Source organism: Montipora capricornis, chromosome 6 (genome assembly GCF_036669925.1).
Source record: "Montipora capricornis isolate CH-2021 chromosome 6, ASM3666992v2, whole genome shotgun sequence".
NCBI lineage: Eukaryota > Metazoa > Cnidaria > Anthozoa > Scleractinia > Acroporidae > Montipora > Montipora capricornis.
In genome coordinates this window covers 4,777,764-4,804,263 of record NC_090888.1, presented here as the reverse complement: position 1 = coordinate 4,804,263, position 26,500 = coordinate 4,777,764, and the positions used below count along the sequence as shown (strand labels likewise).

At 39.7% G+C, this 26,500-nt stretch overlaps 3 protein-coding genes across 5 annotated transcripts in view; 2 read left to right on the top strand and 1 right to left on the bottom strand.

Moving 5' to 3' along the window:
• Positions 1-10,575, top strand: part of LOC138051352 (uncharacterized) — a 543,513-nt gene extending 532,938 nt beyond the window's left edge. Inside the window, exons 7-10 of the mRNA XM_068897547.1 lie at positions 1,746-2,087; positions 2,563-2,707; positions 4,273-4,336; positions 7,976-10,575. Coding sequence (XP_068753648.1) covers positions 1,746-2,087; positions 2,563-2,707; positions 4,273-4,336; positions 7,976-8,256 — 832 coding nt within the window. The 3' untranslated portion in view covers positions 8,257-10,575. The remainder of the gene's footprint in view (positions 1-1,745; positions 2,088-2,562; positions 2,708-4,272; positions 4,337-7,975) is intronic.
• LOC138051363 (uncharacterized) overlaps positions 1-26,500 on the bottom strand; it is a 208,021-nt gene that overhangs the window by 72,029 nt on the left and 109,492 nt on the right. Inside the window, exons 3-8 of one of the 3 annotated variants that reach the window (XM_068897560.1) lie at positions 23,251-23,367; positions 22,877-23,041; positions 22,169-22,282; positions 21,436-21,561; positions 13,017-13,107; positions 10,775-10,949 (exon numbers count right to left, since the gene is read on the bottom strand). In XM_068897560.1, coding sequence (XP_068753661.1) covers positions 10,933-10,949; positions 13,017-13,107; positions 21,436-21,561; positions 22,169-22,282; positions 22,877-23,041; positions 23,251-23,367 — 630 coding nt within the window. In that variant the 3' untranslated portion in view covers positions 10,775-10,932. Of the gene's footprint in view, positions 1-10,774; positions 10,950-11,250; positions 11,591-13,016; positions 13,108-21,435; positions 21,562-22,168; positions 22,283-22,876; positions 23,042-23,250; positions 23,368-26,500 lie in introns of those variants that run through there. The other 2 variants (XM_068897558.1, XM_068897559.1) reach the window with 2 other exon arrangements.
• LOC138051350 (tetratricopeptide repeat protein 28-like) overlaps positions 1-26,500 on the top strand; it is a 152,733-nt gene that overhangs the window by 57,449 nt on the left and 68,784 nt on the right. The gene's annotated exons all lie outside the window — the stretch shown is intronic.

The window sequence follows — 26,500 nt, the reverse complement described above, 5'->3', positions numbered from 1 at the left end:
GGCAAATTGATTGCCAGAACAATGAGTCATTTCTGTCTCGCTGAGTTCAAAGAAGCGACGGTCAAGAGAGTCACAACAGAAGGCTGAGCGAATGTCGACCGATCTATCCAATCAGAATATAAACAATTAGCGTGACGTCGGATAGCACAAGGATAGCACAGTTTTTCCCTCTCGCTGAATTCTGATTGGTCAGTTTAAATTTCAGTAGCTCTCGCCGTATGCAAGGTGCAAAGAGGTTGCACACAAGAGCGAAGTGATACATAATATAAAATATTCAAAGAATAAAAGTTCTTAAAGCACTTAAAGAAGAACACTAAATCACTTATTTCCTTACGATAACACAATGGCAGTAAGTTTAGTTTTGTAAGTGTTCATTTTCTGGGAAGTCCTTACCGAGAATAAATCTAATTGCTCTTCGCTGAATTTGTTCTATGTTAATAATGTTCCTTTTAGTATGAGGGGACCATACTGTGCTAGCATAATCCAATCGAGATCTGACCCAAGCTATAGATAATTTTTTTTCTTGTTTTGATGTAAGTTATATCACTGCATGTTCGATAAAATACGTTGAGCATCATTTGTGCTTTATAAGCAATAAAATCTACATGATTGTTACAACTCAAATCATTACTAATTAAGATACTCAGGTCCTTTTCAACATTCACACTCTCTAGTTTAGTTCCACGAAGAAAATAGTCCCCTTCAATCCCTGATTTAGTACGAGGCACTCCCAAAACCTTGCATTTCATTCCCCAGGTGCAAGACCGTTCAAATAAATTATTCAAGTCTTACTGTAACCTGTCACCATCATCCTGACCCAACACTACCCGAAAACATCCAGAGTCTTCAGCGAAAAGAGTCAAAGATAAAAATTAATAAGGGAAGAGGCCCTAAAATTTATCCCTGGGGGACCCCAGATGTCACGGGAAGAAAGTCAGACCCTTCGTTATCAAGAACAACTCTATGTCTCCTGCCTGTTAAACAAGACCTAAACCAGGACAAAAACTGTCCTCTGATGCCAAAGCATTCAAGCTTATAGATATAAAAGCTACTCACGAGGAACCCGATCGAAGGCCTCAGAAAAGTCAAGATGAATGACATCAGCTTGTTGCCTTAGCTCAAGAGCTTTAGCAAGTTAATGAACTACCTGAATCAACTGGGTAACGGTCGATTTTCCTTTAACAAAACCAAGTTGCCAATGGGTAAGGTTTGTGGATATGGCCCCCAAAATATCATTGAGAACAAGCCGTTCTAGAATCTTAGAAAGCTCAGCTAGAATTGAAATACCTCCATAGTTGCTAAGAGCTGTCTTGAAATCGCCCTTATGGATAGGAACAAGATTGGCATCTTTCCACTTCTCAGGAAAGGATCCGCACTCCAGAGAGATATTGAATAGTTTGCACGGAGATGGTGCAATTTCGGAGGCACATTTGCGTGAAACAGCTGTCTTTTTTAAATCAAGGCTTAAAACTTGGGTCACTTAGTGTTTTGTTAACATAGTTTTGGAATCCAAAGAAAAAGAAGAATTGATCTTTTGGTTGTAGTAGCACTATGAGCAAATTCCAGTTTTACATATCTAGTAAACATAAGTCAAAGGCTTGTCTGAATTATAAGGTTTTTTTAATGAAGATCTTTTTGACAGGATATTGAGTAAAATGTAAATTCTTTGTTAAAACCTTTCAATTACAAAGGAAAGTTTATGGAGTGTTGCTTGATAAGGCCGGCAAATTTATATTTTTTTTAAGATACACGTGTTTCGTTCATTGGTGCAAAGAAGAGATCAGATCAAATGCTTCTGGGATTATTACCTACCTGTCGAGTCTCATATGGAATCAACCGCGAGAGGCAAACTTTTTCGCGTACTTTCAACCAGCAGAACGCCTTAATTCTCAAGATGTCTTGTTCCTAATCTGCTATCCCGTCCACCTCAGAGAGATGGTCAAACAAGAGCATGTCAAGGAAGGAATAACGTCTCGCCATGTTAGCTCTAAAAGGAAGATGATCCCGGGACAGGATAAGGCATTTGTGTTCGTGTCAGGTGGAATGTGCCCAGTCAGTTTAAAAGACATGGATGATTTGTATTTGAGGTATTTTATCTCTTCAGTATACCTAGGGTTCTGCTAGGGGAATTTTCTATTGTTATCTGTTTAACGCCTCAGAGTGCTTATCCATGACAATTTATTAACCTTGTAAAAGTTTCCAGGGAAAAATCGGTCGTGGGTAATCACAATTTTACTATGGTAAAGTTTGCATTTACCTAGAGAAAACCTCTCGTAACCACGTTTGAAGCTAATAGCTGCGCTGTGTAAGCACAACAGCTGATGCCTACAACTGTCAGTGTATCACACCACAACTCATTGTCCTCCCCTTTCGGAGACGGGTGTAGACTTTTTAACGTTCCAAAGTGCTTTTGCGCAAGCGCTGGGTGTAGGTCCGGCGGTTTATCACTTTATACAAGGGAAGAAAGTCTTCAAATGTCTGTTATTCATTAAGGATTTGCAAGAACCGATTTTCTAGACTATTCAAGAAGTTATCCAACAACGAAGCTATCTTTGGAAATAGGTTTGACGGCGATGCCCCGTTCGACGCCCACGTACGAGTTCGTTTGATCAGCGTCCAGGAGTATTGCCAAGTGGATTTTCGCAGCACTCGAGAAAGCACAGGAAATAACTTGTTGTCTACACTGTATTTAAAATGGGATCACCAGGTAAGTGCTCTCTTAGACACTTGTGTCCAGAAATTCAGCAAAGTAGATGCACTCTCAATTGTGATGTCCAACGCGAAAACTCCTTTTAGTTTAAGTCAAAAGCAGGAGCTCATCAAGGGGAGCCTCTGTCTCCCATATATGGCCTACGTTGGAGTCAACCCTGTCCCGAGTAGATTTATTATAGAACGCCTCCCCTGGGAGATCCAGCACGCCCACTGTTGTAAAAGCCAATCGAAACAAAGCTATGGCAGTGTCAAGGGAAATGCGATACTCTTCGAGGGAAAAACCTGTTCCTAAAAATAACAGTAATGTAGCAGCTCTCGTACCGTATAATGTGATTGGCTCGCTACTCAAGGCAAAAACAAGACGGTAATGTGGCAGCTCTCGTATGCTGCTATTGTTTAAGTCTAAGTCATTGTTTGAATTGTTTAGTCTTTTGTTTTTGGATATTGAAGCGAGCCATTCACATCGTACGTTGTGATAGGTGCTTCATGACTCAAAAATAAATTTACTCGGAAAAGGCTTGACTTAAGGAAGGCTCCCCTTGATAAGCTCCTGGTCTAAGCCCTTGCTACGTATTTAAGGGTAAAGGTTAGCGTTATTTTTGGAGTCCCTGTCACTTGAGAGCATAAAATAACACAAAGAAGTTGGTTCAAATTTGTGTCTCCACCGATTTCAGTTTGAGAATCATAGAGTATCATACAGTACCCTATTCACCTTATTTTCAATTCAGTACAGTACGATATTTATTCACATGTACATGGAAGGGAGTTTTACACTATAGGCGGTTTTCGTGTAACGTCATTGCCTCCTTTTGGTGGACGAAAAAAAAAAGCACCTCTAATATCTTGCTCCTTTCGTTCGTCCACCAGCCATTGTACATTACGTCATTGTTATCTGAGTCCCTAGAGATTGGCTCAGTAAAAGACCCTTTTAGGCAGGTGGTTTGTCGGCTGATAATGTGTGCGACTGAGAAATGTCCGAAAAACGAGCAAAGCACAACTTTCTTTCATTTCATTGAATGTGTTTTTTTATTTTTTCGTCAGAAATCACCTTTGGAATTCTTTGGTTTGCATTACTGTCACTAATTCCCCCAATTCCCCCTCGTGTTTAGATGAGACTATGTAACACGGAAAATGTCCTCTATGAAATATTTCTCAAAAATAAATTCGACAAATGAAGACAAATGCTGGTCTTTTTCTTTTACTTCTTGATTGAAACAGATTTTCTTGATTCACGCTCATATCTCCTACCAGCCAATCAAAACGCGCATCTGACAACACATAACTAATCAAAATTCGTGTGATGTCACAGCCGTGTTTACATACTCTCATCTAAACACAGCTATTGACCAATGAGAGTACATGTACTATCCTAATTTTTTTATAAGCCATATTTGATGCTGCTCCTTTTAATGATCCGTATGGCATCCTCACTGCGTGCTGCGCAGTGTTAAACGAGCTCAATAAAAAGCAAATTTACGATGATCACTTGGAATTAAGTCGAAAATATGTTTAAGAGATGTAAAGAAAATATTTCTAGTGGAGCTTTCCAAACTGCTTCAGGAACACAGTTCGCCAGAAGAAGGTGGTGAGGATCTGAAGCAAACAGGAGATCGTCTTCTCGAAGGTGTGTAGGTTTTCGTAAAGAGAGAAATTTAAGAAAATGTATATGATTAGTGTTCTGTACGTACGGAGGACAATGACTTGTTATTGTACTTGCGATGGGTTTTCCTCCAATCCGCTGTCGTAACGTTAGTAGAGGAAAAGGGGAACTTTATTTAAGTGTCTAGTGGTTCCAGCGCTGGAGCACTAATTGGGGACACTGTTGGTTTTTGAGGAGAGGGGAAAACCGGTGTACCAGGAGATAAACATCAACCCACATATGACGCCGAGCCCGGGAATCGAACCCGGACCACATTGGTGGGAGGCGAGTGCTCTCACCACTGTGCCATCCTTGAGTCCTGATTCACGATAAAAAGGGCTTTAATCAAAGACAACAGCCGCGACAACGACAACTGTTCCACAAAGCAAGAATATTACTCAGTCTGGTAAAAAAGGAAAAATAATCGTGCAGCGTGAATTTCCGTGCATTTTTTCCCGTACTCGACAGCAACGTGAACATACAACAATGAACCATTAATTTTCTATCTTTAGTATAAAACCAGTTGTACCCATCCAGTTACAGGATAGTGAACAAGTTGGAATAATCGCTAAACACTTGCTATAGCGGTAAGGTTATATTTTGGAATGACGTTTTCGTTGACGTTGCGGTTGTCCATGCTTAAACTCCCTAAAGAAACGACAACGGCTACGGCAAAGACAACCCCACCGAACAATAATCATCTTTTAAAAGAGGAAAAGTAATCATGCTTTTGACCACAACGTGAGCGTACACAGTAAAGGAGGTTTTCACGTGACATCATTGTCGCAATGTTGGTGGACGAAAACAAAAGATCTCTCATTAGCTTCTTTTGTTCGTCCACCAGAAGTCGTACATTTCACAATTGTTATTGTGTCTCTAGAGTTTGGTTGAAAAACGTCCTGTAATGTGAACTTATCATTTTCTATTTTTAATCTGAAACTGCTCTTACCTTTTTATTTTTAGTAGGCTTTGCTCATATTGTACGACATACATGAACGAGATGGAATAATCGCAAAAGACCTTACGAAAGAGCATATAATTTGAGGTGACGTTTTCATCGACATCACCGTCTCAGATCTTAAAGAAAGGAGCTCACGAATCAACGATGTTTGCACAATGGGGCCCTTAGATTGCGTGACATGCATACAGCAAAGGTCTATTGTTGGTTTTCACTCACGTGATCAACAGCCATGTTTTTCAGCGAAAACAAAAGAAAACCTTTGCATAATAATAGAGTTCAATTCTCAGAGGATTGGGTCGGGACACAAATATGGCCGCTGTTTCTTTGTTTAGGGGCACAAAGATGGTGGCTGTGACGTCATGTGAAATCCAAGAATTTAAAAAGAGCACCTCAAGCAAATGTCTCCTTTCCAAAAAAAAGCTTCAAGTAAAGAGGAAATGTAAAAAGTAATTATTAAACAAAGTTTTAAAGTCGATCTACTGGTTGGCAAAGAAAGAGATTGCTAACACAAAGTTCTTATCCCTTTTAAATTTGATGGAACACGCAGGCTCACGACCTTCCGCATTTCACATATGCTGGAGAAGGTGCGCTTCGAGAACTGTTTCTCATTCTCGGGCAAGCGTTTGTCCCATTTGTTAAGTATATCCATATATAAAAAAAAAATTCCTACCCTTCTTCTTTGCTTCCAAAGTGATTGTGGGCTGCACTTTAATAATCCGAGATTACTACTTGTTCTAAAGATTAAATCTCAATGCCAAGTTGAGAAAGATTGCACCATATAAACTGAAAAGCAGTTTGGTCTCTGTAATGAGCTGGAACAACACTGAGGTGTCGAAGTACTTATTGAAGCAAATATGTCAGTGTTGTCACCTATTGCCAATTAGGGCCTTATTGGCTGCAGAATTAGAAAAAGTTCTCTTTTTCCATTTGTTACCATATTTGAGACAAACGTGTCTGTAAGTGAAACATATCTTTTCTATTAGAGACTCGTTAACAGTGGCTAAAGAAACATAAACGAATCACACAAAGGATTTTGCCTAATTAGTCTATCTGTTTACTTCAGATGATGCAACTCCGGCAGCAAAACGGTTGAAGGTCTCACCCGGCTGTGGGAATTTGGAGAACAATTCCAGCCCATATCCAGAGGTTTCTACAAGGTCATGTTGTTTTGTGGCGTTCTCGTTTTACGACCGCGTCGTAGATCTTCAGGTCCCTAATAACGGCAGAAAGTGTTTATTCATGAATCCGGCTCCACTCGTGGCATCCGCGAAATTTTTTTTCAGTAATTGATCTTGAATCAGGAGTATTCTTTGCCAATTGTATTTTCTTGGTCAAAAGATTAACAGATTGTTTCAAAATATCATTAATGTATTTGATATATCATGACGAACCACACGGAATAGGGAGTTAACGAAAGGACAACGACAACTGTAACGATGACAACGCAAAACAATTATATTATTGGTTAAAAGATGAAATTTAAATTATTCATGCTGCACACATTTTAACCGAATAAAAAGGCTTGGTTACTAAGAATGGCACCGACCGTCAAACATGGCATCGCTTGTTTACGAAAGGGAAATGCTAAAACTCCCTGTATCCTGCATCAGCGACGTCAACGAAAGCTTCATCTCATAATGTACATTTTTACAATCCTATGTCTTTCACGATTATTCCATCTCGTTTATGTCGTACATTGTGGGCGAATTAACCTAAAAGCAAATTTATAAGAGCGGTTTTAGAGTAAAAACATGGAAGGAAAGTTTTGCATTTCTACGTCCAAGTTATCGTTAAAACCTGGATCAAATTTGTCGCTTTTGTCGTTGTTGTGATGCAGATTATAGCAAAAGTATATGCTAAAGTTCGTGCTGCACGCGCAACACGATTAATTTTCCTCTTTATTACATCCATTTAGAAATTTCTGCTAATCCTTTCAGTTTGATTGGCTCAGCAGTGCGATTTATTCCCAAATCGCACTATTTTTTGCTCTAAATCGCTCCATATCCCCAGCCAATGAGAAAGGAACACTACAACAAAACAGCCAATCAGATTTCAAGGCTTGTTTAAGGTAACCAATAAAATTGCAGGAAAATGAAAGACAAAGAAAACCATTGTACGGCGAATTTTGCAACTTGTTCCAAACTGGATCAATAGAATGTCGGTACTGACTGTAATCCTGCATTTTAGCTATAAATAATGCTTGTATGATTTCTAAATGGATGTAATAAAGTGGTAATTGAACTATGTGTCGTGCAATTTTGGTCTGAAATCACACGTATGATTTCAGACCAAATTGCACTCCACTCAGTTCAATTACTATTATTTATCCGATCATATACTTGTTTTGTGGCGATCTCGTAGCCTCAGGCGGTTTCATTCGTTTGTTAAACTTTCTGATAAGCGTTCGCGTACGAACAAAGACCACTTAGGAAGTAAAGAACGCATTCTACACGCGCGAAAATTGGACAAGAGTAAACAGTGAAGGGAAAGCAGTTTGCTTCCGCACCAATTTAGTGCTCGTTCACAATGAAGAAATATTTCTTCGGAAGTCTTCACTCACACTGAGCGTTTCTGCGCAGGTTACATTCGGAAGCATTCGTTTATCTGCAGCGTGAATAAATTCAGTTGAATCATCGATAATTGTATCTCATACTTCGTTTCAGAAAGAGAAACACCCTCCCGAGAGAGATTGGAGTGGCTGTCAAGGAATCTCACGTCATGGAAACCTCTTGCCCGTCGTCTGTCTTTCACTGAGGGGGACATAAAGAGATTTAACAAGAATAACGAAGAGTGGGCCGAGAAGGCACTCAGCATGCTGTTAAGATGGAAAGAGAAGAAAGGCTCAGAAGCAACGTACGCCGTGCTACGTACAGCATTAAGACATGAGTCTGTGGGGCGGACAGACCTGGCTGAAAAAGTCATAAAACCGAATTTAAAACTTTAGAATCCTGCTCTCAATTCAATAGGCCTAATAGGACGTTTTCAAGCAACCTCTAGGGACATCAATAACAATAGAAAAATGTGCGACTTCTGGTGGACGAACAAAAGAAGCTAATGAGAGATCGATGACGTCACGAGAAAACATCCTATAGACCAATTTTGATATATTAAAATTCAGTCCTAAACAAAAGGAATCATCCCGAGGCTCTGGGGATTAAATATAAGGATTAATATTTCCCAGAACCTCGATATGATGCTTTTTGTTTAGCACTGAATTTTAATATATCGAAATTGGATTATTTTGTGCCAGTCTACCTGTTTTTTGAATGAGAATGAGGCTGGAGTTGACTTCGTTTCCATGCTCACCTCATTTTGTCTTACGATATTGGGTATAACAAGAGTACAGTTTACCTTAGGATACAAGGAAAGTCCACTCCCTTTTTAAATTTTTCCATTCGGTTAGTTTAAAAGGAAACCTCCACTCTTACTACAGAAGACTTTAAACCGAAGAAAATAATGTTTCCCAACACATTTATTCGAAATTTCTTTAAAAAAAGGTGTTTACATCAGGAAAACTGAATTGTAAACTCATTTTTTTCACTTCCAAATTTCGTGGGCGCCGCCATCTTGAATATCTGTGACGTGATACGGTTGCCCTATTGTTCTGACACAAAGAGCTTTTGTCTAATGACAATATGGAAACCGTTTACGTCACAATTATTCAAGATGGCGGCGCCTTTGAAATTTGAAAACAAAAATAGGCGATTCTAAAGCTGATTTATTTCGGATGCAAAAGCTTTTTTTGAAACAATTTTAGACTGATTTGACTGAAAAGTTAATTTTCTGTTATTTAAAGTTATTTTTTTGTTGGAGTGCAGGTTCCTTTAAGCCACATGACCTTTTCTTTTTCATACTTAATTTTAGCGTTTGATTTAAAGGAGGTTATGCTGGGAAGAATCTGGCTTCTTCTGCAGCCCTATAAAGTATAATTTAGGAATCAATATTCAAGTATACATCACAAGTGACATCAGCCACCTTTAGATCAGTTTACCAGTGTGCCAGAGTGTTTAGTTCTGAGCACCCTCATCAAGCACGTGCTCAGAATCAACAGTTAGATATACCCCATCGCATTCGAAAATGCATGCATGGGTATAGAGCGTTTTCACATGACGTCACGGCAGCTGTGTTGGTGTTCCAAACAAAGGAATGGCGGCCATGATGGTGTACCAAAATAATCATCCGCGAATTGAACACTATTTTATACCAATAAATTTTCTTCATAAAAAATGGCTATGAAATAGCATTTTAGCTCATTACAAAGTTGTATGCTTGTAGGAGTAACAAAATCCATACAAAATGTAATGTCGTTTCAAAATCTTCGAGGAGGAGTCATCCTGGCTTCTAGTTTCTTCACTGTTAAGTTTAAGAAACAAACAACACCAAAGATCAACGCTGTTGTCAGAACCGTAATTTTCCCTCTTGAATAGTTAATATTTAGCAACTATTCACCGAAGTGGAGGTGGCAAGTCGCGGCTCAGTAAATATCCACCACTAGCCACCGACATTGAGGTGAATAGTTGTTTTAGTATGTACTAAAACAGTGAGATAATATAGCACAAAAGGGATGATTTTAACTCTTTTATTCCTGCAAAGATTACAACATTTTCGGACGCAAATTGCGCCCGCATTGCTCGTAGGTGAATAGCAAAGGATAGCCGGAGTTTAAGTAGCCAATCAGCGCACGCATTCAACGCTATTCACTGTTTTAGTATATATTAAAGGTGTTGATTTAAAAACGTACTTGGCGGAATTTTGGTGCCGATAGAATCAGTGCCCATCTTTCGTTTTATTTAAAGGGGCTATGAAATAGCATTTTAGCTCATTACAAAAATGGTGTATGATTGTAGGAGTAACAAAATGTATTCATCCTTCTAGTATATGATTGTTCGTGAAAAGAAATAAAATAAATAAAACGCCTTCTTCAGCCTCGCTAACATCATAAATAACACCACCCATTGTCAACTTGTAGACAAGACTGAAAGCGCATGAAACTCATTGTTATCTATCGGCCGATTTGGTCTATTACAATAGGCCACTTCAGAAAATACGGACTGACGGCCTGCTCCCGTCTGACCTTGTAGCTCAGTCGGTAGAGCGGCGGAGATCTACCCCGAAGGTCGTGGATTCAATTCCCACCCTGGTCAGAGTTTTTCTCTGTCCTTGTGTGGGCCCATTTCCATAAGTAGGGCTAACGCTCACATGGTTCATATCGGATAGAAATCTAGTACTTCACATTACACTCTATTCAGTTAGACAGCCAAGTAGACTAGCCAAGTAGCTTGCCTCCGGCCAGTTGGGATTCTTAACAGTTGTTGTTGAATGTTCTGTTCTGTTGTGATCGTGTTTCATTGGCCTTGAAAAGGCCCTTATGGGGAGTGGTCAATTACGTAACCTTTCCTTGTAAGTATTTATTATATCGAAGGCGTGTAGTCTATGTATCCAGCTTTCATCCGTGTAAATACAATTTTCTAAATTCTTTGTATTAAATTGTTATCATTATGGATCATACTTGTCTTGGCTACTTTTAATTCTCCTAAGAACAAAAACTTGTGTCATCTTTGTGCGTGTAAAATACATTAAAATCATATTTGACGCATAAAAAACTGCTTGAGCCTCTGCTTCATTCACCACTTGAGCCTGAAACGAGAATTATGATGAAAAGTTGGTTGATTAATAGGCCATTTCCGAGTTCATGTTTGCCTCCTCATCAAAGCGAGTGTAGGTGGGAAGTTTTTCATGTAAATTAGTTTTCATTCATATGTAACGTAGAACTAATAGCCCACTTTCGATATATTAAAATTCAGTCCTAAACAAAAGGCATCATCTCGAGGCTCTGGAGAATAAGCTCATACAAATCCTTATGTTTATTCCCCAGAGCCTCGAGATGATACCTTTTGTTTAGAACTGAATTTTAATATATCGAAAGTGGGCTATTACCATCACAAAAACTTCGCACTTAGACTCGCTTTGAAGAGGAGGCAGACATGAACTCGGAAATGGCTTATTGTAAATCACGGAATGTTCTCGCACTTAATTTAATGCCGTGTTAAAAGGCTTTTTTCAAGTGTTAACTTATGGATAACCGAGAGGCCACCGGTGAGGTATCGATAAATACTTCATTATTTTCCCCATATAAACCGGGTGCTGTTGTCATTGTAAAACGGAGATTAATCAATGACAACAGCAACGTCAACGGAAACGTCACTCCAAAATTTAATGCCCTATCGCAAGTACTCCGCGATTGTTCCGTCTTGTTCACTTTGTACAATACGGGCGAACTAGAAAGAAACAAGAAAGAAAAAAAGAAAACTTTATTCATTCTAATACAATAAAAGGGACAGATACCAGAGGTTATTCCTTTCGAGGGTCCTCCCGGTTCTTATCAACTGAGAGTCGATTATCATGAGGGAGGAAAACCGGAGTACCCGGAGAAAAACCCTCGGAGTCAGATTGAGATCGACTGAAACTCAGCCCACATACCACCTCGATCGATGCCAGGGTTGAACCCGGGTCGCAAAGGTGAGAGGGACGGTTGATAACCGCTAAGCCACGCTATCCTGTAACTGAATGGTACAAACTTTCGGTTTTAAAAGCAAAAATAGAAAATGAATGGTTCATTGTTATATGCCGACATTGGTTGTGGTCACACTTGAGAGAAAGACAGTGTAACACTAGCGTTGAAATTACTCTAGTGTCAACTCTCTGGTGTTTTGAATCCCGAGGCGAACACTTAACAATAGAACTTGATTTAACACCAGTGTTAACTTCCTAATGTGACCGCAACTATTGTCGTCAAAACTTTAAATTAGGTGAATTCACGTTGTTAGCGAGTTTAAGAATCCGCGACGGCTACGGCGAAGAAAACGTCACTTCAAAATTAAGTTTGAGCTATTCTGAGTATTTCATGCTTATTCCATCTTGTTTATATTATTCAATATGGGCGAAGTGTCCTAAAACTGAATTGGTTCCGACGGATTTGAAGTAAAGAGTGAGACTGAAAAATTCACTGTAGTTTGTTCACGTTGTCGTCAAAACCTTAAATTTGGTCATTTCACGTTGTAGTTTTGACGAGTACGGGAGAGAATTGTTCAAAATGCGTGCCGCACGTACAACACAATCATTTTGATTCTTTCAACCAATAATAATACTGCTTTTTTGCGTTGTCGTTGCCGTAGCCGTCGTCGTTTCTTAAACTCCCTGTTGTTTCGAGGAGTACGGCAAAGAAATGCACGGAAATTTGGGCTGCGCGTGCAGCACGGGTATTTTTCCCTTTTTTAACCAATCATATTCTTGCCGTGTGGCGTTGTCGTTGACGCCGTAGCCGTCGTCTTTGCTTAAACTCCGTAATGTTATGTAGCCGACGTCCACACAAGACTCTTCGAAAAGAAACGCGGTAAAGTCACCAGCTACCTCACTTCCACCCCGTGACCAGGTAACTTGATAAAACTGAAAATGAGGCAAACACCACAACCTCGTTCTCAGGGTCTCCATTGTCTCCATCAGAGACCCTGGGAACGAGGTTGGAAAACATCAAAGCAAATCGCATTTGTAATTCATTTTTTCGAGGAGCTTATTAACGTGAGCCCATAAATGCCATCTCCCTCCTTGGAGTTATCGCTTTTTTTTTAAATCTAACTGTCCACAATTAGAGCAGCCTTTTAGCCATTTAACATACAATGTCTTCTTTCTGGAATTTATCTGTACCTATTGCAACCACGTCGATGTTGACAGGATCGTAGCCAAGAGGAGAATGCAGCTCCTTCATACAAACACGGCAATGTGTCGAGTTGATGTTCTGCTCAAGGAAAGGAAAAAAACCATGGCTTAGTGAATACTTCAAGTATCGAACAAACTGTACTATTTGGAAGAATGTTACGGTAGCGACACGCTTTTTGCGGAACGTTTTTGAAGCCCTTAAAAAAACTCGCAGTACGTATTTCAAACATTACAAATGAAACCTAATAATTGCTTAACAAGGCGCACTCATTGATACATCGAAATAGGTTACCGTGGCTACAAAAAGACATATATTCAAAACCTTGCTGTATTTGGCTTAAACGCTTGTATCTCAAAAACGAACTTGGTGATCGCCAATTAGCAATGATTAGCAGGCTAAGATGAAAATCTCTCCAAAGTTATCAATTCTCTGGAGCGGATTCAGATCCACCTTAAAATTTTCCAGTTGTGAATTATGGTGTTTTATTTGGTACCATAATATTGCCTTGATGTGTTGTAGAGTTAGTCCTTCAATTAAGACATTCCCTCCAAATTATTTGAGCCACCTTATATGATAACATTGGACGAATCAAAGAGGGTGGTACAAAAACTCAAGAATTCTCATAAAATTATAAGTTTTGGCTTGTAAATTCTCCAGTATCTTTTTCTGCCAATGTCCTTTTGTAAATTGTACGGATCACTCTGAACAGAGAAGAGTGGAAGAGATGGACTAGAGAATGTCACCATTAACTTCTCCGTAAACCATGTCCTGGCCATAGGCATATAAGAACCTTATACGCTAGTGAGATAAACATAAGCATAAGAATATCAAAACTTTGCGTTCTTCTTATGTTTATGTCGGTGTTATATCCAGTGAGGATATGGATGGCATAAGCATAAGCACAAGACTGCCGGCCAATCACGGAACAAACGATGGGTCCCAGACCCAAAGGACGGGCAATAAAGGAAAAACTGGTCGAGACTGTGAGGATAAGGGGAAGAGCATGGGAGAATGTGGAGGAGGAAATCGGTTTTCCGGCAGGTAAGTCATTTATGTATTATTTTTTTCTTTGATTAAATTGGATTCACATTATGTCTCTTTCGTCGTTTGCGCCGGTGTAAAATAATACGGAATTTAAGAGCTACGACGCGACGGCAAAGAAAACGTCACAAATTTTGCATATTTAATGAGCAAAAAAATTAGCTTGCACGCTCTGCACGTGCATTTTTTTTTTCATTTTTGTACATATCTTTCACGCTATTGGCAAATCTGCGACGTAAAATAAACAATAGACCATTTTACAGTTTTGTGCTCAGTTACCTGGCCTTTGAATGAAAGTGAGTCTGGAGTTGACCTTGCTTTGATAGAAACCTCAGTGCTTTTCTCATGTTAATGATGTTGTTATCATGCTAATTAGTAGGAATTTACATAAGAAAAACAGTGAGGTTCTATCAAAGCAAAGTCAACTCCAGCCTCACTTTCATCCAAAGGCCAGGAAGGTAAGGACACAACTGTAAACTGGTCTATTTTCAAGTTTTGATAGAATAGAAGAAGATAGGTTTATTTAAAATATATCATCTAGCAGCCAAAAGGCTGAATTGCATGACTATATACAATTTGAAAGTATGAATAAAATAAAAAATAAAAATAAACTATATTAATATATAATATATAAAAAAAAAAACGCAACGAAGAGTAAAACGATACGTTTTGTGTCCTTCACCTATATTTCGACCGGATATATATATATATATATATATATATATCATTTCATTTGTTGCACGTCTGCTGATAGAGTGCTCAATAGTAGAACCAGAGCGTTAATATGATCCAGGTGATGTGATCAACAAAAGGGCTATTTTATCTGAGGAGTGCTGCACTTGTTGTGCGGTACGAAACTAGTTAGTAATAAAATGCCAAGTCATCCCTTTTGTTGATCACATCACCTGGATCATATTATATATATATATATATATAGCTCTTTGGCATTACAAAGCTTTTGCTTTCATGTTCAAATTGAGCACTCTACTTGGATGAGTCATTGCCGCAAGCAAATGCGCATGCTCACTAGCTCCCCAGTTTGAGCACTCTGGCATGACTTGGATGTACCACATGCGTGGGAAATCTGGGGTGGCTTTATTTCCATCCTAGACAACAGCACTGCACTGATGAGGCCCAGAAGGCCGCAACAGTACTGTCTGCAATTATATATATATATATATATATATATATATATTTTTTTTTTTTTGTATGGGGAAGGCTGGAAATCCAACGATGTAGTCACTAGCTAGTAGGTGAACTACTAACTGATCCTTTTTTGAATGAAAAACATATATGCCGTGAGTGGGAATCCAACCCGCGTCTTACTGGTTACTTGTCAGGTGTGCTACAATACACACAATACATACTTAATTGACCCCTCCCCATAGGGGCTTTTCAGGGCCAATGAAACAATCAACGAAATAACAGAACACAACAACAACAACAACAACAACTGTTAAGAATTCCAACTGGCCGGAGGCAAACTATTTCCAAGTGCAGCTGGGAAGTTGAACCAGGGACTACCAGGATCAAATCCAACGAGTTGTCAGAGCGGGTCTTGAACCCGGGATCTCCGGATCTCAAGGCAGCGCCCTAAACACTGGGCCACACTGCCCGCTAACCACTGCACCGTCACGACAACAGACAGTAACAGAGCAATCAGTGAAGTTACTAGTTAGCCACGGGGTTCCCCGGCGTTTTAACATTCAGGAACAGGACATACATCGGATCATCCGAGGATGATTCCCAAGCTGCCAACTAATAATAAATTATATCCAACTAGTTCGCCTACTAGCTAGTGACTACATCGCCGGATTTCCAGCCTTTCTCATACAAAAAAAAAATTGTTATTACCTAGTAGCCTGGGAATCATGCATGCTTATGCTCTTTTGACCAATGATATTATTATATATTATTGTTTTGTAGCGTTGTCGCAGTCGGAGTCGTCGTTTCTTAAACTTCCTAGTAGGGAGCTTAGGCCCTGTTTACAAGCAGGTAGGGTAACCCTAACACTCAGATGGGTTACCCCTAGCGCCAGGGTAACCCTAGCTGCCTTGTAAACACGTCGATGAAGGGTTAACCTCCCTCCTTGTAATCAGGGCCTTATAAGCAACGACAACGGCGAAGGCAACGAGAACGTCATCTTAAAATATAAATTCACGTTATTGTAAACGTTTCTTGACTATTTAACCCTTTTTAATGTGACAAGAGTGTGGTAGTTCCTCAAAAATGACACTGGTCAGAACGGCACTTAGTTTAGGGGAGAACAAGAAAATTTATTCTTAAGTGCTGACGTTCTCCATAAAACCTCAAATTTGGCTATTTCACGTTGTTGTTCTGCTGACGACGGCAAAGAAATGGACAAAAGTGAAAAACGCACGTGCAGAGCGTGCGGAGCTATTGTTTTTGCTCACTAAGGGTGCGTTGGATTCACCGTATTCCGGAATAAGAATACACGGAATATAAGGGTGCGTTCGATTCACCGTATTCCGGAATAGGAATACATGGAATACAAGTTGGAAATCCTTCGTTTTTGCGGAGATTCACGTTAAAATTGTCAAACATCGGCTAAATTGCTATTTTAAACATATTTTTATTATCCTTGCTGCTTCGAAACGCGCCAAACATACCGTTTTAATCATCACGCCACGTATTCTTATTCCGGAATAGGTTCAATCGAACGCGCCCTAAATATGCAAATTTGTGACGTTTTCGTTGGCGTGGCCATGGTCATTGCGTAAGTAGGGAGCTTAAGATTTTACGACGGCGACGGCAACAACAACGGTGCAAAACAATGATATCATTGGTTAAAAGAGCATAAATAATCGTGCTGCACGTGCTGCACGTGCAGCGCGGATTTTAAGGTCCCTAGTTCCCTAAAGCAAGGACAACGGGCAACGTCAACGAAAACGTCACTTCAAAACATGAATTAGCGCTATCTTAAGTTTTTCGCGATTATTTGTTCACGTTGAAAGCGCAGACTATCCTGTAACTGGGTGGGTTAGAATGGTTTTAAAGTAGACAGAGAAAACAAATAGTTCATTGTTATATGCTCGCGTTGTCGTCAAAAGCTAAATTATGGTGATTTCACGTTGTCGTTTTGTGGATGTGGAATACGGCAAAGAAATGCACTGAAATGCGTGCTGCAAGTACAGCACAATTGTTATTTTTCTTTTTTAAACCAATGATATTCTTTCTTTGTGGTGTTGTCGTTGCCGTAGCCGTCGTCGTTCCTTATGCAAGAAAGACGACGACGCCAACGAGAACGTTGCCTAAAAAAAGTTATATCCTGTTATTGTAATAATTTCTTGATAACTGCAAGTCACTCAGAATGGAAAGTGTGTATCAACATTGCAGGCAAAAATTGACATGGCCGATGTAGTTGTTTGGGATAAAAATGAATTTAAGATTTCGTCAGGTTCTCACGTCCTTTACACAAACTGAAATTTGGTCAATTCCCCAATATGAGATTTTGACGGCAACAGATGGTTTTCACCTGACGTCACAGCAGCCATGTTGGTGAACAGGGGCGGGTTCCTGAAAGATGTAATAACTCTATTCCGGGGATAAATATGCCGGAATAAGGCACATTTATCCCTGGAATAGAGTTATTGCATCTTTTAGGAACTGGCCCCAGGGCAATAGAGTACGGAATTTGAATCTATTATCATGCAAAATTGCTCTTGTTTTGTGCATCAGCATAGTCGTTTCATCACGTGATTGAAAACCATCTATATGAGCCTACAACAGAGAATTGTTTGTAGCCAATTTTTTCTCTGAAACTGCTGGTGCTAATATATTTTTACGATACTTTGCAAACACTGTACGACGGGGTGATGGACTTACGCTGGCGTAAAGTTATATTTTAATGACAATGTGAGGATACAAACGCCAACCTTTTACTCTGAAACCGCTCAAACAAATTATAGGGGTATAAAAATGGGGAGTTTCTCCCACGTTGTATGACGTGAACGAGATTATGGAATAATCGGGACTTAGCGATATTGCAAAGTTATATTTTTAGATGACGTTTTCGTCCTCATGGGCGTCACACTCGTCACGGTCGTAGCTCTTTCAAAATCAATATATGCAACTGGCTTCAACTGAAATTTGAAGAAAACCCACGCATCATTTCCAAAAACAATAGCGCATGGAACTCCCGCTTTTGTGATCTGGCCTTGTGAAATGGTATACTGTAAATGAGACTTGCTCTTCTGCATGACCCTCGAGGCTATCTGGGCAATGAAACTTATCCCAATGTATTTCGACTGATTACTAAGAAGTTCGTGACATGAACAAAAAAAAGAAACAAGAAAATTACCTGGCAAAAACTGTATTGCGTTTTCCTTCCTGGAGGGCCTCGTTTACAAACTCAATCTTTGATTTCTCGGGCATTTTCCAGTCTTTTGGAGTCGCCGCAAAAGTATTTCATTGCTGCAAGATGAAAAAGTTTCATGTAATATCAGTGTAACGGGTTGCATTAAAACAAAGCTTGCCTTTTAGTTTTTTTTCTGAAAAATGAGTGAAAATGCGCTTAGAAATGTAGTCACAATTATATCTCCGACAAATTATTGAGGACATCTACGCTTGATAGACTTTTGCTAATAACAGGCCTCTCCAGACCATTATGGGAGCCAGCAGCCAGGGAAGAGGTTCATTTGAACTCACAAATTTGAACGCTTCCAGCGAATTTAAAAGTATTATCTGCATGTTTTCCAACGAATTTAATTTAAGGACAGATCAGTCTTCAATTCAAAGCGAATGTCAATTGAAACGCGCGTTATTAAACTAAAGTCTTCTATTTCACTGTTGCCAATGACAACTGGTGCTAAAACGCCTGAAAGAGCCAATCATGACGCATGGCAATTAAGTGCGGCCACCGAAAAAAGGGCGGGAAAACACGAGCGAGTAACTGCAATGGGGGTGCAAATTTTAAAGCAATCATTTCTAAGTGGCAAATTCAAAACGCAAGCAAGCAAAGCAAATCACCTGAATTTCTTCAGATACCACGACAACGCCCTTGTGCCCGCCACTAAAATTTGTCAATTCGCGCAGGAAAATTTTGAAGCCGGCACCGCTGTTGTCTTCCGTCCAAATCGAAGCAGCGCTTTTCCTGTCGCGCGGGTGGCGATGAATTGGAGTGAAGAAAACCTCTAGCACTCTGTAGAAAAAAAAAAAAAAAAGAATCATCTCAAGAAAGAACAGGAAAGCGCGGCGGGAACTTGCAGACAAAGAAAACGGTAAAAACACTGAATTGAAAGAGTGCTGGACTCCAAGGAAATAGGATAGCGATGGAGTGGGAAACTTTCATCAGCCACATGGCCTCAGGCTATACTTCATGTACTGGAAACGATTCACTCACCGAAGGGAAAACGATATCAACACGTGAACTTCCAGTTGTCCAAAATGGAATCTCAATAATTCCTGCAGCAGAGCCAGTTGGTTGATTTCAAAACGCCAACCAATGAACGTTGACCACTTGAGGGATATAAAGGTGCAAAATGTCCCAAACACACAGGTCCTGGGTCCCGTTTCTCGAAAGTCCCGAAAACTTTTCGGGACCGAAAAGTCATTTGTGAAACTGCCAACCCTTTGTTTTGGAAAGCCGATCTTTTAACATGTTTTCAACGTAACAAAAAGACAAATGACTGCGAAGTTTGACGACTTAAATCCCATCCGTTCTTGAGATACAAACGGAATTGTGACACCCGAAAATGGCCCTTAAAGTTTCGTGACTTTCGAGAAACGGGCCCCTGAAATCAACTTAAAATCAACTAATGTACGGGACTGCGTGCTGAACGCAGGAAATAGTTGCATGGTAGCAGGTTTCTATATTTGTATCTTCGACCGAGTGCAAAGACAAAAACCTTAACATTTTCCCGGGTGGAATTTTCCCATAATTTTCAAGAGAGGCGTGTTTTTCGAGATTCAACATCTTGTAATGAATAACCTACGATCATTGAGAGCCTACATAACAATGACGATTGCACTCCTCGACGACCCTTCTAAAAGGGCTGTATTTTCGATCTAGCGAATCCTCGTGATGCCAAATAGCATGTCAAACATCCCAATTTCTGATTTGCCAAATTGTACGTCTATAAGGCGGTGCCACTACCTTAAAAAAAGGCAATAGAGCAAATCAGCCAGCTCAATGTTGTACCCAATTCAAACCCTTTGGGAATAAAACGTTTTGTTCCAGGTATTTCCATATCATTTCAATGTGAATGCTACTTCCCTAAAATGCTAAGTTCCCTAAAAGGGAATTTAAGCAACGACAACGGCGACGGAAACGAGAACGTCATCTCAAACTATACATTCGCGTTATTGTAATCGCTTCGTTACTATTTCAACTTTTTCAATATGACGGGGGTGTGGTAGTTCCTCAAAAATGACGCTGGTAGGAACGGCGCTCAATTTAGGGCAGAAAATGAAAATGTATCCTTTAAGTAATGACGTTGTCCATAAAACCTCAAATTTGGCTATTTCACGTTGTAGTTTTGCTGACGACGGCAAAGAAATGGACAAAAGTGAAAAACCCACGTGCAGGGCGTGCAAAGCTATTGTTTTTGCCTACTAAATATGCAAATTTGTGACCTTCTCGTTGCCGTCGCCGTTGTCATTGCTTAAATTCCTTAGTAGGGAGCTTAAGCAACGACGACGGCGACGGCAACGAGAACGTCATTTCAAAATATAAATTCACGTTATTGTAATCACTTCTTGACTATTTCAACCTTTTTAATATGGCAAGGGTTTGGTAGTTCCTCAAGAATGACACTGGTCGGAATGGCGGTTAATTTAGGGGAGAAAAGGAAAATTTATCCTTAAGTGCTAACCTTCTTCATAAAACCTCAAACTTAGCTATTTCACGTTGTTGCTTTGCTGACGAGGACAAAGAAACGGAGGCAAAACTGAAAAACGAACGTGCAGGGCGTGCAAAGCTATTGTTTTTGCTCACTAAATATGCAAATTTGTGACGTTCTCGTAGTCGTTGCTTAATAGAGTGAGGAATTTGATTCTACTGTCATGCAAAATTGCTATTGTTTTGTGCACCAGCATAGCCGTCTCATCACGTGATTGAAAACCATCTATATGAGCCTACAACAGAGAATTGTTTATAGTCTATTTTTACTCTGAAACTGCTGGTACCAATTCATTTTTCGATACTTCGCAAACGCTGTACGACGGGGTGCAAAGTTATATTTTAATGACAATGTGTGCATACAAATGCAAACCTTTCATTTTCTATTTTTACTCCGAAACCGCTCGAACAAATTATGGGATATAAAAATGCGGTGTTTCACATACGTTGTATGACGTGAACGAGATCATGGAATAATCGGGACTTAATCTGACTTTCATACCTACCTCGATCCATGAGGTAATTGCGTTATTACCTGGATTGATGTACAACGCGTTTGTCCTGATCCATTTGTGACTCGGACTGAGCAGAAGTACAGGGGTTTGGTAGAAGGGCGATTGGAATTTTTCATCCTAGAGAAAATGAACAGTAGAGGCAAAGGCAAAATTACTACACCCTTGTAAGAGCCGAGGGTTGAGGAAAGTGCTTTGTCAATGGACAGTCGGTGCTAGACTGGACTGAGTTTAGTCTAGCCTTAGCTTTTTGCGTGTAAACGCATATAACACGAAAAAAATTCCTCATCTAGCAAGTATGATTATCACAGCACAGCTGAGCATTGTTCATTAGGCCATTTTGCGCTTACTTGAGCCTCCAAGTGTCTATCTTTTTTACCAAGAATTCCGTTCTTTTTTCATTTCTGTGCTTTAAATAAACAAACCGTTTGGCTCAATCGTTTGGGCATCGGACTCCCGGGGGGCCGTGATGGGGGAAGGGGGGGGGGGGGAGAGATAAAGAAAACCCACCCACGCATCACCTCTGAAAAAATAGGGCATGGAACTCCCGGTTTCGTGATCTGGCCTTGTAAAATGGTATACTGTAAATGGGACTTGCTATTCTGCGTGACCCTTGAGGCTTTCTGGGCACGGAACTTATCCCAACGCATTTCGAAAGATGACTAAGAAGTATGTAACATGAACAACAACAACAACAACAACAACAAAAAAGAAACAAGAAAATTACCTGGCAAAAACTGTATTGCGTTTTTCTTTCTGGAGGTTCCTCGTTTTCAAACTCAATCTTTGATTTCTCGGGCATTTTCCAGCCTTTTGGAGTCGTCACAAACGCAATCCATTGCTAGAAAGTGAAGAAGGTTCCTTTAATATCAGTGTAACGGGTTGTATTAAAACAAAGCTTGCGTTTTACCTTTTTTTTTCCGAAAAATGAGTGAAAGTGCACTTTAAAATGAAGCCACAATATCTCCGACATATTATTGAGGACATCTGCTTGACAGACTTTTGCTAACAATAGGCCACTCCAGACCATTATGGGAGCCAACAGACATGGAAGCGGCTCATTTGAAATCACAAATTTGAGCGCTTTCACCAAAAATAAAAGTATTACCTGTTTTGAGGGGGATTTAATTCAAGAACAGTTCAGTCTTCGTTTCAAAGCGGATGTCAATTGAAGTATGCATTATTAAACTAAAGCCTTTCATTTCACTGTTGACAATAACAACGGGCGACGAAACGCCTGAAAGAGCCAAACATGAAGCATGGCAATTACATGCGGCCAGCGAAAAGTGCGGGGAAACGCGAGCGAGCAACTAAACTTGGCGTGCGAATTTCAAAGCAATCATTTCCGAGTGGCGAATTCAAAAAGAAAAGCAAGCAAAGCCAATCGCCTTAATTTCTTCAGATATTCAATTATAAACCGTTTCAAAGTTCTTACCACGACAACGCCCTTGTGCCCGCCATTAAAATTTGTCAATTCGCGCAGGAAAATTTTGAAGCGGGCACCGCTGACGTCTTCCGTCCAAATCGAAGCAGCGCTTTTCCTCTCCCACGGGTGGCGATGAATTGGAGTGACGAAAACCTCTAGCACTCTGTAGAGATTCTAAATGAAATAAAGTAATAAAAAAAAAAAGAATCATCTCAAGAAAGAACAGCAAAGTTTGGCGGGAAGTTGAAGAAACATAAAACGGTAAAAACATTGAACTGAAAGTGTGCTGGACTCCGAAGAAAAAGGAAAGAGATCTAGTGGGAAACTTTTGTCAGCCACAGGGCCTCAGGCTATACTTTTTGTAACGGAAACGACTCACTCACCGAAGGGAAAATGATACCAACATGTGAACTTCCAGTTGTCCAAAATGGAATCTCGATAATTCCTGTAGCAGAGCCAGTTGGTTGACCTCGAAACGCCAGCCAATGAACGTTGACCACCTGAAGGATATAAACGTGCAAAATGTCTCAAACACAAGGTCCTGAAAATCAACTTAAAACCAACTAATGTAGGGGACTGCGTGCTGAAGGCAGAAGATAGTCGCATGGTAACAGGTTTCTATATCTTTATCTTGATCCGGGTGTCCAACAAACTTCCCCCAAAACTTATGGCGCATTTTGCTTATGTGCCCTCAAACACCACACTGAGCAGTCTGATACATTTCGCCAAAACAGCCATATTTTCTAGAGAGAATAGGACAGACCACAACTGTGGGCTACTCTTTGCAAAAAGTACGTAGCTTCCTCATAACGTTCCATATACAGTAGTTAAATGAAAAAGGGCTTTAAAAAGCGGTCTATGGCTAAAAGCCTTTATGACCTTATCCCACAAGATAATATAGAGCTTGGTTATTTGGAGACCCACGATCCTCCGATATTTCAATGGTCGATCTACTTATATGACCGGTTACCTTACAAAGTTCCACTAAAGTAGATGATGCGTTTTCATGAAAGACAAAACCCCTTAATATTTTCCCGGGTGGAATTTTCCTATAATTTCCAAGAAAGGCGTGTTTTTTGACATTCAACATCTTGAAATGAATGACCTACGATCACTGAGAGCCTAGTACATAATAATGAATTTCTAGTTTCTAAAGAAACTGTGGTGCTGCGTCGGTGGGAGAGTGAAACAGGAAAATTTGGTTTGATCAAACGAGTTGATTAAGGTCGAATTAACACCGTGAACGATTTGGAAAGATGACGTTTCGAGCGTCAGCCCTGTGTCAGAGCGATGTCGTCACTCTTACGAAGGACTAACGCTCGAAACGTCAGCTTTCCAAATCGTTCACGGTGGTAATTCGACCTTTATCAACACGTTTGATCAAACCAAATTTTACATAAAAATGACGATTGCACTTCTTGACGACCCTCATGAAAAAGCTGTATTTTCGATCTAGCGAATCCTCGTGATGCCAAATAGCATGTGAAACATCCCAATTTCTGATTTACCAAATTACGTCTATAATAGAGCCAAATGGGCCAACTCAATGTTGTACCCAATTCAAACCCTTTGGGAATAAAACGTTTTGTTCCAGGTATTTCCATATCATTTCAATGTAAATGCTACATTATAATGCAAATGCAATACACAAATAATCTTATACGCGGGAGATTTGAATTGGGTATAACAAACAAAGAGTTAGCCGATTTGGTCTATTCGATCGATATTTGACCGATTGTACTTTTCCAGTGCAAGTAAAAACAAATCAAGCTTAGTTACGTCTCTGTTGCCATCATGGCGGCATTTGAGTTGACTTGTGTAGGGTCCCCGTCGGTGCAATTAATAAATTTGGGAATTTCATGTTACTGGCTTACCCGAATGTCACCCGATAGTCCCGAAGTTTCCACACAAGCTGAAAACCCAGTTGAATTCACCCACTGGAGCCAGACTGTCACGACTTGGTAGGACTACTCTAGGACCCTAACTCACCATGAGATTGTGTGAACTATTGCGAGTTTCTGTGAATTAAGGTGAGATAAGAAAAAATTTAGCTCGCCTATCAGTTGCGAGTTTGTGTGAGTTGAGGCACGTAAAGGGAAAATGATCAACCTGGGTAATGTTGAGATGATAAAGGCCAGTGTGGCCCAGTGGTTAGGGCGTTTGCCTTGAGATGCGGATATCCCGGGTTCAAGACCCGCTCTGACCACTCGTTGAATTTGTTCCTGGTAGTCCCTGGTTCAACTTCCCAGCTGCACTTGTAAATAGCCAACTGGTTTGCCTCCGGCCAGTTGGGATTCTTAACAGTTGTTGTTGTTGTGTTCTGTTGTTTCGTTGATTGCGTTTCATTGGCCCTGAAAAGCCCCTATGGGGAGCGGTCAATTAAGTATGTATGTACGTATGTATGTATGTATCTATGTAAGGGTTAAAACATATAATATGCTTTGGTAACATACTTATAAAGATGCCTTGCAATCTTTGTATGTCTTATTTATGTATTTTTACCTAACAGTCTCCATGTTGCCCAATTACCAAAAAAAATTAAATGAAAAGTTTCAGATGAGCTCCAAAGTTGATTGAAGCCAAATCTTATTTAAAGTTAGTACTGCACTTGAATTTTTTTTCCTAATTGGGCAAGTTGAGTATGGAGTCCTGGGCCTGGATGTTTAAAAGTTGGATAGTGCTATTCAATGGATAAATAACTATACAGCAGATAAGTATTGGGGAAACTAATAATTATTGCACTATCCACTGGATAGAGATTGATTCGTTGGATAGCACTATCCAGCCTTTGAATAACCGAGGCCCCAAACTATACCATTTGGTGGCTGTATGATACTACTATTAATAAAAATGGTCATCATCATATATTATTTATTATAGCTGCACAAATATTTGGCAGAATAATAAATTAGTGAAAAAAGAAACTAATGTAAACAAAACAATCATGAATAGACGAGAAAATGTAATTGTAGTATAAACACAATCAGGATATTTAATTTTATTATATAGATATTGATGAAATACCAGGATTTCTCCTTTTACTAAAAAATCATATCTTCACCGCGCGCAGTGAACGTATCATTTTTATCTTTCACATGTGAGGATATCGCTGTCGTCATGGTAACGAACATGATTAGCCAATAAAAGGCGAGCTTCCTCTTTATTGTACGATACTTTTGTGCTTAAATATAATTCTCTACTACATTAACATTTTTATTGCAAATTTTACATTATCATGATTTGTTTCATGTTACACAAGATGCGTGTTTTAGTGGTTGGTGAACAATTTTTCATCATTTCGAAAATGAATAAAACAAGTTGTTTTAAATCTAGACATTTCATCAATATATATATAATAAACAGAACATTACATGGCCGCTTGGGGATACGAATTTTATCTTCTCGTGCTGAAAGTATCTCTCACTCGTTCGCTTCGCTCACTCGTGAGAGATACTTGCAGCACTCGAAGATAAATTCGTATCCCCGCGCGGCCATGTAATATCCTCTATTTACTTATTTTTGTAATTCAATAACACTATGTTTTAATTAGACAGGTGAACATAATAGGTATCACATGACATGGCATGAATTGTTATCACTAACTCCAGAATTTAAAAAAAATGTTTTTACAGT